Source organism: Thermochaetoides thermophila (assembly GCF_000221225.1).
Source record: "Thermochaetoides thermophila DSM 1495 unplaced genomic scaffold scf7180000011814, whole genome shotgun sequence".
NCBI classification, from domain to species: domain Eukaryota; kingdom Fungi; phylum Ascomycota; class Sordariomycetes; order Sordariales; family Chaetomiaceae; genus Thermochaetoides; species Thermochaetoides thermophila.
Genome location: NW_006383030.1, coordinates 1269180 through 1279952, shown reverse-complemented (window position 1 = coordinate 1279952; position 10773 = coordinate 1269180). Strand labels below are relative to the sequence as shown.

Below are 10773 nucleotides of genomic sequence, written 5' to 3'. Positions count from 1 at the left end.
GGATCTATCAAATTACGTGACGCGCTGCGGGCTGACGCGCTCCCAAGGCCATTCTTGGCATCAAGCGCGCCCAAACGTGACAGGAGGCCCGTGCGTTTTTCGTGCACCTTATCCGCATATCCTTCTATTCAACCCAAAACCTTGGCGTCATTTTTGGTCTTGGCGCTCTGAGTTCCGCGCAAGCTGGAGCCGAAATCAGCGACATCGAGTCTGTGGTTCGAAGGGGTCTTTTGGCGCCGGACGGGAACAGCAGACGCACCCAGACTCCCACCTCCCGCCCAATCCGACCGCCATGAGGCCAAATTCTTCGTTGGCGCTGGTCAGCGCCTTCCAAGCCCTTCGCATCAGCACCCCCGCGACCCAAAATGCCGTGCGCCCCGCCATCCTCTCCGCGACGACGACGGGGTTGTTGAACTTCGCAAAGAGCAGCAGCCCGCAGCTGCAATCGCAACATGTCCGCCTGTTCTCCGTGACCGCCATGCGTGAGGGCAACTGGCTGGAGCCCAACATCAAGCGAACGCAGAAGATGAGGAAGGGCCGGCCCAGAGTGCCGACTGGCGGCTCGACCAAGGGCACGACGGTGGTTTGGGGCGACTATGGGCTGCGCATGTGCGACCACCACCGTCGTATCAGCGCTGCTCAGCTGAAGGTGGCCGCCGATACCATCAAGCAGCGTCTGCGTGGTGAGAAGTACCGGCTGTATACTCGGGTCGCGGCGAACGTGGGTGTGTTCGTCAGCGGTAACGAGGTGAGCTCAGCTTGTGCATATGGTATGGGGAATCAGAGCTGACGGGTTCTGGGGTAGATGAGAATGGGTAAGGGTAAGGGTTCTTTCGACCACTGGGCGGCAAGGGTTGCCGTCAACCAGATTATCTTTGAGATCCGTGGCCAGGTCCACGAGAAGGTCATCCGGGACGCCTTCCGGCTTGCGGGGAACAAGCTGCCAGGTACGCCTCGTCTGTCTCTTCTGCTTCGATCAATGCTGACAGTTTGTAGGGCAATATGAGTTCGTCAAAAAGGGCGACCCGCCGGTCGTCGGCATCACGAAGCTGGAGAATGGCATCACATTGGAAGACCTCAAACGGCCAAGAAAGAAGCTCCCGCCGCCACCTGAGGCTGCAGAGTCGGCTACAGAGACGGCGACGGCTTCTTCATGATCAATTGTATCTTATTCTGTTTGTGTACATTATGTAGACTAACGAACGGCAATGAGCGGCCATCTGTGCAATGGTGACTTGATACCCAGCCGGCCGGGTCCCAGGAAAAACTGACCAGGGGTTCGAAGTATTTGAGCTCTAACCTCCCCAAATGCCCCTTTATACTTACAGGCCTATAATGGTCGGTTTTAGGTCCGATGAGTACCTCTACATGTTTGGTCTCGGGAGTAAGAGAGTTTCAAAGGCCAGTCATCGAGGGGCAAGGCATGAGCAGTTGCATAGAAAGTTTTAGTATGCCCACCTCACATTTCAGTTGAAAGTAGAAGACTCGCATATGACCTTATATGCACATTGGATGATGAATCTCACTCTCCTCTTCAACTCGCTGTCTGACTGCTGGGGGACGTCGGTGACTTGATACCAAGATCAGCGCAGATATGGTCCGTGCGCTCCCCACAACTTTAATGGATTTTTGGTGGACCCGTGAAGTCGCGTCACACAGACGCGTCCGCGTTCATCTCGAGACCTTGCATTCTGGAAGACGCTTCCCAACACCATCACCTACCTGCATCACCATCACAATGGCCCTTATCGTTGACAAGCACCGGCCGCGGTCCCTGGACCAGCTCACATACCACACAGAGCTCTCAGAGCGTTTGCGCTCTTTGGTACGAAACGGCCTACTCTAAAAAAGAAAGCTCTTCTAACAGCAATAGGCGCAAAGTGGCGACTTCCCCCACATTCTCGTTTACGGGCCCTCGGGCGCCGGCAAGAAAACCCGTATCGTCGCTACGCTCAAAGAGCTCTTCGGGCCCGGTGTTGAAAAAATAAAGATCGACGCGCGCGTCTTCCAGACCAGCAACAACCGCAAGCTCGAGTTCAACATTGTCGCGTCCGTTTACCACCTCGAGATCACGCCGTCCGATGTCGGCAACTACGACCGGGTCGTGATCCAGGACCTCCTGAAGGAGGTCGCCCAGACCCAACAGGTCGACCAGTCTGCTAAGCAGCGGTTCAAGGTGGTCGTGATCAACGAAGCGGACCATTTGACCAGGGACGCGCAGGCTGCGTTGAGGAGGACCATGGAGAAGTACTCACCGAATTTGAGGCTGATTCTGTTGGCGAACTCGACGGCGAATATCATCGCGCCGATTCGGTCGCGTACGTTGTTGGTCAGGGTCGCGGCGCCGACGCATGAGGAGATTTGTGATGTGTTGGCGGCATCGGCGAAGAGGGAGGGTTGGCCGGTGGTAAAGGGATTGCATCAGAGGATTGCGGTCGAGAGTGGACGGAATTTGAGGAAGGCGTTGTTGATGTTGGAGACGGTGCATGCGCAGAAGTAGGTTCTTCAGTTTTACCACTGTCTTATTGTTGTTGCTAACATCCCTCTAGTGAGAAAGTAACCGACACCACACCGATCCCCCCTCCCGACTGGGAAGCCCTGATCGGCCAAATCGCGCGCGAGATCATGGAGGAGCACACGCCGGCACGCATTCTACAGGTCCGGTCGAAGCTGTATGACCTGCTGACGCACTGCATCCCGGCAACAACAATTCTGCGCACGCTGGCCTTCAAGCTGATCCCACTGATCGATGACGCTCTGAAGGCCGAGGTCATCAAGTGGGCTGCCTTCTTCGAGCATCGCATCAAGACTGGAACCAAAGTGATCTTCCACCTGGAAGCCTTCGTAGCCAAGTTTATGAGGATATTGGAAATGTATTTGATGAGCATGGATATGTGAGGCAGAGGCAGGCCGGCGGGCGTTTGGCGTTTGGGAATACGAGGGCTTGTTTACTAGAGTAATGCGCTATGATAATTCAGAGTTTAGACAAGCACATCTCACAAGAGATAGGTATCTGATGGCGTAACTTTTGTGTGCCGTTTCCCGAGGTTGCTGGCAACGAACAGCTCGGTCAGCCTTCGGTGGAAGCTCCAGGTCAACTGTACACAGCAGATGACGCAGTCTCTGGAGCTGGATCTTGGCCTGACAATTTGTACAACCAATCATTTTTCATCAGCAAACTCTCTGTCCTTTTCAGCACTATTATCCGATGCCTTATCACCTCCATCCATCATCAAAAACAATCCCATTGACAACTCTCGCAGTCTCAATCCCCAAACCAACCCGTGCCCATCCTCCCCTTCTGATTGGTCAATGTTACTAGTGGGTCAAAACCCCAACCCCAACCCAAGATCCTGTCCAACGGTCCGGCAGAGCTGCATGCCATTGCTGCAAGGGTCCTCTGCCAAGAAAGATCGGGACCCAACAAGAGGCCAAGGAAAGCTGCCGAAACGCGTTCGTGTCCTTTTCCTTTTTGGCCAAAGCGCCGGAGGGCCAGATCTCTTGACATCCATCCCAAGAGATTCCCGATCAGAACGAACAGAGTCAACGTTGTGCCCAGGACCGGGAGGGACAGGTTGTTTGATTCTCTCGGTTGTTGAAGGGGCCACTGTGGCCTTTGGTTTCTTGACTTGGCCTTGCCTGCTTACGCGGGATCCATTCCAGCCGATTTTCAATACCAAACCGACCAACGAACGACCAAACGACGACATCCTTTCTGGCCGCCTTAGGTGAACAAACGTCCAGACTAATTCAGCCTGTCGCAAGATCGAATAGGATACATACCGAGATACGCCACATCCATCTTTGTCGCCGTTGCCGTATTGAGCTGCTGTATGGCAGGCGCAGCGGGCAACACCCCAGAAACGTCAAATCTTCGCGTCGATATCAGCAACAATTGAGCGGCTTGACGTCGAGATAGTAGTGCTGCTTTTGTTGGCAAAATGACGTTAAATATCTTTCGCGTGCTGGGTACGCTGCTCTGTGCGAGTGATTCTAGAGGGGGGAAGATGGCTTACATGCGATGCAGGAGACTTTTCCCATTTAGCGTCCATCTTTATCTTGCTGCATAAGATCGTGCAGTTGAAGGTGTGTAGCTGGATTTAAGGGTTGGGTGCAGGGCAGATGGCTAACGGACTGCGCGCAGAGCTGCTCAGGCATCTCGTTCAAATCGCAGATGTTGTATCTGCTTGTCTACATCACACGATATCTTGGTATGTCCTTCCTTCACTTCTCCCCCTCTCTTCGGCCCTGCTAACACCCCCCAGACCTCCCCTGGACCAGATCCTCCTACAACTTCATCTTCAAAGTCCTCTTCATCTCCTCGCAATGCTACATCATCTACCTGATGGCGCGCGCCTACAAGCCAACCAACGACCCCAACCTCGACACCTTCCGCGTAGAATTCCTTCTCGGCTTCGCCTTTATCCTGGCCATCCTCTTCCCCGTGCAGTACACCTTCCTCGAAATCGCCTGGGCCTTCAGCATTTGGCTCGAGAGCGTCGCCATTTTGCCGCAGCTGTTCATGCTGCAGCGGACCGGTGAAGCAGAGGCCATTACCGCGCACTATCTGTTTGCATTGGGAACTTACAGGGCGCTGTATATCCCGAATTGGATTTATAGGTATTATACGGAGGGGCCGAGGAAGGTGGATACCATCGCCGTTGTAGCGGGCGTGCTACAGACTCTGTTGTATAGCGATTTCTTTTGGATTTATTATACGAAGGTTGTGCGCGGGGAGAAGTTTAAGTTGCCTGTTTAAGGCTCGGGAGAGATGCTTAAAGATTATGGGAGGATGCCCGGCTCTATAAGGGCAGTTTACTGCTCAGTTTAGCACCAAACAACAGACAGGTGCCAAACAATATGACAAGCGATGGATTATGGGGACTACGCTGTTGTTGACTGTACGGATGGGTGAGTGGTCAGAGAAAGAAAGGCTTTATGATCAATATTCAAGGCAGGCAGGACACGACTCGGGCGATATTCCACGGGTCCAGGGACATAAACGAACAAAATTACACCAAAAAAAAAAAAAAACAAAGGACGGACAATGAATGAATACATCGTGGTTGGGTGGCGTTGGGGATTGCTGGGTAAGTGGCTTCAGTGTGTTATTCCGGATTTCCTCGGTGTGTGTTCAAGCATGTTTGTGGCTGGTGGTGGTGTAGTGTATCCGTAGGCATGGTACATAGACGGGGAAGGGCCGTATCAGTCCTGGCGGAATCAAGTTAGTTCAATCCCGGGATGCTACTAGGGACGGTTTTGTACAGTGTTGTGGAGGTTTATACCTCCCTTTCAGGTAGCTATCTAGCCCGTGTGATTTTATTGTTTTCCTCTCACCTAAGCCTGAGCTCTGATATCTGTTGACGATCAAGCTGACAGTTCCCCGGTCCCCAGCACTGGTTTATGTTACTAGACAGATCTTCAACCCGTGACAACAAGAGCGCATAAAGTTGTCTACGATGTGACACTCTCCTCATGTCGCAGCTCTCCCCCTCAGGGTCTGTGCGCCCCGCTCGGCGTTGCTATGTCCCGGTGAGATCGCCGGCAGGGGAGTGAAATGTCAATGCTGAGTTGCTTTTGTTTCTGTGCAAAGAAGGGCATCACGAGGGAGATTCCCAATCACAGGATGGCCTTTGTGAGGTTGGAGGGCTGACTTGGCTGGGCCCCCCACATCCTGGGGAAGGGACACCAATAGTGTCTATCAGGTTTAGGTTCAAGATTGAATGTGGCTGTCAGAGATGGTATGGAACTCAAACCCTACTGGAATTGGATAGAATGGGATTTCCCATATGGCAGTCAAGTGTTTCCAATGCCCTCTCCCGACCTCTGCCGGTTACTGCAGGGCTTGCAACCCGACTATTGACGATCACTCTCTCCCAGATTCTCATCTATTATCCCTCCTCCCGCAATCCTTGTTTCTTCCCCTCTTATCTTTTCCTCCCTTTCTGCCTTTTGCCGTTTTGCCTGAATCTATCCTCCACATGGACATTTGTCCTTCATCCCTTTAGCCCTTCTGGCTGAAAGAATGATCGTCTCGGGTTATGAGGGATCTTTAATATTCACCTGATATTTTTTTTTTTCCTCTCTTCGATTCTTGTTCTCATTCTGCCGCCGGCGGTAAAATAGAGAATTTTTGGATTATTATTGGTTTATTGTTTGTTTTTGTTTTGATTAATTATATACCATGGCCAAGAAGCTGGTATTTTCTTTCTCACTGCTACTCCTCCTGCTCTCCTTACCCCCGAGCTGTGCTCGATCCGGTGACAACGGCCCGATCCCGGCTCCGGCTGTAAACCCTTTGGCAGCGTCAGCCGAACATGCGCCCGCGGGAGGGCCCGACCCGTCAGCACGGAGTTTACTATCCGGCCTCCCAGATCCGGTAGCAGCCCTATTTACGTTTGCCTCGCCAGCAGCAACATTAGGCTGTCCCTCGGCCACAATCACCCCTCCACCATCCCTCCTACTAGCAGCCCGTCAAGACCAAGGCCAGATCCTTGCCTTAAGCAATTCCATTCGTTTATTATCAGATCAATCACGCTCCGTCTCGCAAGCCAGCCAACAGCTCTCCATCACTTCCCAACAGCTCTCCCAATCTCTCCAGCAGCTCTCACAACGCTTGTCGCAAACCGAACAACAGCTCGCGAGCGCGCGAATCGTGCAACAAAATGCGGAGCAGGCCTCGCGATCAGCCGTGCAACGGGCGGAGCAGGCAGAAAGGAAGATCGAGGAGGCGGAGCGCAGGGCGAGCGAGATGGTGAGGAGTGTTGAGGAGAGAATGAGTCGGCAAGTGGAGAGTGTGAGTCGGAGTTTGAGTGCGAGTTTTTCGAGGGCGGTTGAAAGCGAGAGGGAGAGCGCGGCGAGTGTGGTGTTGAAGGCGGAGGCGGATGTTACGGCTTTGAGGGTAAGTTTCAGTGTGGAGTCTCAATTAAGGGGAAGAAGAGATAAGTGCTGACGGGGCAATACTCAGAATGAGGCCAACACGCAGATTCAACAAGCTCAAGGGGCTGCGTTGTCGGTTACGCAAACGGCACTGGCTGTTGTGGGAGGGATTATCGGGTCATCTCTTATTACGGTGGTTGCGTTCTTTTTGATCATGCGGCATAGGCGGAACCGCCGTCAACAGCAGCAATCCGAAGGAGATCGCGACCGGTTCAACAGCCGTGACGGCGGCATCCTTCCCATAGGCTACCCCCAGCTAACGAGCACGTCAAACAAAGCGTTCCGCGACCAGCTCATGAAGAAGCGCAGCAAAAACAGTAGTGTCAACGAGACAAACATTGGGTTCTATGCTGCCAGTAAGGAATACGCCCTCAGCGGTGATGACTCTAGTTCCATTTACAGCACCGAAGATGAGAAGATCAAAGCCTTCTTGCGTATGTCCGACTCGCCAATGACGGCAGCGGTACAACAGCCCCCCGCGGTGGTCCAGCCTACGAGGAGTAATACTGTCAATCGAATTCCGAGGAAGAGTGTTAATAGCAGTGCCGGAAAAGGGGTTGGGACCGGGTATGCGGCAAATTATTATGGTTCATCCCAGCAGGAGGTAACTGTGAGTAATGATACGGGAGGGCCGTTTCAACTGGGGAATCCGCCGCCGCCGAGGGCGAGGGCAAAGGCGGCAGCTCCTCGGGGAACAGATCAAGGGACTGGATCTGGCTCAGAAGCTGGAAAATTCACTTTGTTCCCTAAACCCCAACCTCGGTCCCTTCTAGCATCTCCACAGCAACAACAGTCCAACATAGAAAACACCTCAACAACATCCTCGCAAACTCAAGACCCCTCGTCGGACAAGCCCCCAACGCAAAACCAACAAATAGATGGTGTCACCAACAGTAGCACTGGTGGAGCAGCGGCAGTCCCCAATAGCGCAGTCAGCACGACCAGCAGCTTGAGCAATCCCACACTTGACAAATGGCTCCGTGACGGGACGACGGTGAGCCCATTCGCAACGGCTCTACAACCTGCTGTTGGCGCAGGATCATCAATAGCAGGGAGAAGAGGTGCCGGCGCGGGCGTGGGGTTGAGGGGGATGGCGATTGGGATTGCCAAATGAACAACACAAGATTTCTATTTCAGTTAGTGAAGCTGACGATGTGTGACAGAGAGTAATATCGAAGGACCACCAAAGTGGTCTTGGAAAAAGCTTGTTTGCATCAAGACCGAGAAGGAATGTGGGACGGACGGGCTGCTGCATGCATAAGTTGCCCGAAGGTGGAGGAAGTATAGTCAATGGCAACTATAACGCCCTCGACCTACTCTACGAGGGGGCTCAGAAGAGTAAATATGGATGAGTTAGAGGATACCATGAGCCATATGAATGCTGTGCTCATCATGTTTATCGCCGCAGCTAGGATCGTGCCCCATCTCATAAATCTCTCCATGAATCATGAATCACAAAAGTCGATCGCAATCATCTCACTCGGGGACTCCACAAATTTATCCCGTTCTTTGAGATTCTCGGTCTGTTCTGAAGCGAAGCGTGCGTAATGCCTCATGAACCAACGGAGTTCTGTTTCGTTTCGGGACATTCACGTATGAGTGTGGTGACGACCGGATGGAGCTGGGTTACGTATGCTCCCACTTGTTACTAGCCACATCCGCATGCCACAATCCACACGCCATACAGCAACCGTCTGATCACGACGGGATATTACTAGGACGTGTTACGTTGCCTGGTCGACGTTTTCTTGACTGTTCGGATGATCCCGATCTTCAGGCCATTAAGGTGCACAGTTTTGCAAAGTTCTTGAAGAGATCGTTTTCTTAATACTTTGATGGGGATGATACGAAGTTGATGATTACCATCAGTTGTGAATTGATCCCTTCTCATTTCGAAAACAGGCACCAAGGTCAATCCGAATCACCGGCGATCAATTACCCCCTGTATCGCTAATGTGCCGCTTCAATGAGCACCCCTGTCTTGATCACAAGCCTCTACATTTTGTCCTATCAAGGCAATTTCAGGCATGGCTAATCCCCCAACCATTGAGAAACGGTGTCCCTCACCGAACATTCCCATCCTCTCTTAAAACAGTAGCAGCACTTAGCCAAGCCTAAGCCGTCTCTCTCACACCGTTGTGGTGCGGCGGCAACGAACTGTTATTGTTGCTGCCATGCAGTCCGAGGGTTTTCGTCCCCCTGTTATCATCTGCCCTGCTAGCGTGAATGTCCAAAATGGGAATCCAGCTCTCCGTGGGGCACACGCCAACTTTCCTTTCTTTGCTGTCTCTGTTCCTAACCTCCCCTCTGGATATGAGACGATCGTTTCCTTCTTTTCAGAGTTACAGCGCGAAAAAAAAAAAAAAAAAACATGCAATAAGGCTCACAAACCCCAAACTGCAACAGAGGTTCAAGCTCCATCGCGGTCTCCAGCCAACCATTTCACTTCGCAAATCTCTGCAGGGCTTTGGGTCCGCTCTTGTAGGTTTTGGCGCGCGAGTGGATCCCTTGTCGGTGGCTGCCGCGGTGCCCGCCAACTAGACGACCAGGGGGATAGGGCTGGTGACGTCGTCAGGCGGGTTTTAGCGTGTGAGCTTTTTCCGTCTTGATTAAAAGCTGTTGAGAAGTCACCGACTTCGTTGATGGTTTGATAGGGATGGGCATTGTACGCTTGTAATGAGATCAAATCTCTTAGGAATGATGATGATGATGATGATGGTGATGGTGACTGAAGACATGGAGCTGAGTTGGGCCTTGTCTGTGTGTTTTCTTTTTTGGGGAGTGGCAGGGTTCAGTCCATGTCTCATCCACACATCCACAAGAAGCATGCATGCATACATGAGGCAGGGTTGAGGACTCCGGCTGAGCGGTTGGGGATCGAACAGAGAAAGGAGCGCCGGCGATGCCGGTCGTGATGGAGCAAAGGCTATTTTTTTCTTCTCGCTCCCGCCCTTGTATTAGACGTGATCTCCCCCTCTATATCTCACCGCACTCCAGCGGACTAGTCTATGTACAATAGGCCTGGCTTCCCGACGACGAGAGAAGCTCAAGAGATCTACAACCAATGGTGCGATGTGTCTCTGCGGTGCATGCGTTGCCGAATGACCGATGGCGGCGATGGGGAACATGCGCCTGGCGGAGGGACGGTTGCGGGATTACGGGACGATGAACGATGCACGATGGGCATCATGACGGGAAGTATAGGCTTGTCGGTGGGTGATGGGATCTGCAGAGATGGACAAGTTCCCTGGTCAGGTTAGGCTGGTCATTGATGGACGCGCGTCAACACGAGACGGGCAATCTCCAGAAGAACACCTACTTTATCCTTATATACAATACCTATACATTATTAAGCATTGATACGGCGTATACTGTCAGAGCAAAAAAAAAAATACCACAGCCAACAACCTGGCGCAACTCAGCATCAACGCCTCAACACCTGAATCTTAAGAGATTCACAGCTCGGGTCATCCCCCATCCCCCGCCGTTTACTCTGGGACGCATTAGCCGACGTTTGCGTGGCCTGCACAAGCGGCATGCGCCTCTCATCCTACAGTGCCTAGTGGGCATCGCCCCACTCCTTTCTTTCTAAGCCTCGTCCTCAACCAGCGGCCATGGTGGGCCTCCGAGCCCGAAGCGGAGCTGGCCCCGTCCTGATTCGATGCCATTAAGCTTTCTTGGCCAATTGCTGCCTCATCCGCCATCCATGGCTTATCCTCACCCATGTTCCTTGCCGCACCCATGTTGGCGATACCGTGATACCCATCCCAATGGACCGCCCCCCGTGGGTATAACCTTGCAAGCGTACGCTGCCGTGCGAGCCGGAAAGTCGAT

At 52.8% G+C, this 10773-nt stretch overlaps 4 protein-coding genes across 4 annotated transcripts; all 4 read left to right on the top strand.

Moving 5' to 3' along the window:
- Positions 1-292: 292 nt before the first annotated feature.
- On the top strand, positions 293-1157 carry CTHT_0013790 (mitochondrial 54S ribosomal protein uL16m; the record flags this gene model as incomplete). The annotated part of the gene is made up of 3 exons (XM_006691831.1): positions 293-748; positions 806-947; positions 997-1157. 3 exons carry the CDS (start codon positions 293-295, stop codon positions 1155-1157), a joined length of 759 nt encoding a protein of 252 aa, XP_006691894.1.
- A 581-nt stretch (positions 1158-1738) lies between these two features.
- Positions 1739-2898, top strand: CTHT_0013780 (uncharacterized protein; the record flags this gene model as incomplete). Its single annotated transcript, XM_006691830.1, has 3 exons — positions 1739-1825; positions 1874-2496; positions 2550-2898. 3 exons carry the CDS (start codon positions 1739-1741, stop codon positions 2896-2898), a joined length of 1059 nt encoding a protein of 352 aa, XP_006691893.1.
- A 1043-nt stretch (positions 2899-3941) lies between these two features.
- Positions 3942-4759, top strand: CTHT_0013770 (uncharacterized protein; the record flags this gene model as incomplete). The annotated part of the gene is made up of 4 exons (XM_006691829.1): positions 3942-3969; positions 4046-4086; positions 4145-4211; positions 4266-4759. The coding sequence occupies 4 exons, from the start codon at positions 3942-3944 to the stop codon at positions 4757-4759; spliced, it is 630 nt and encodes a 209-aa protein (XP_006691892.1).
- Positions 4760-6184: 1425 nt separating this feature from the next.
- On the top strand, positions 6185-8053 carry CTHT_0013760 (uncharacterized protein; the record flags this gene model as incomplete). Its single annotated transcript, XM_006691828.1, has 2 exons — positions 6185-6901; positions 6968-8053. 2 exons carry the CDS (start codon positions 6185-6187, stop codon positions 8051-8053), a joined length of 1803 nt encoding a protein of 600 aa, XP_006691891.1.
- Between the last annotated feature and the right edge of the window lie 2720 nt (positions 8054-10773).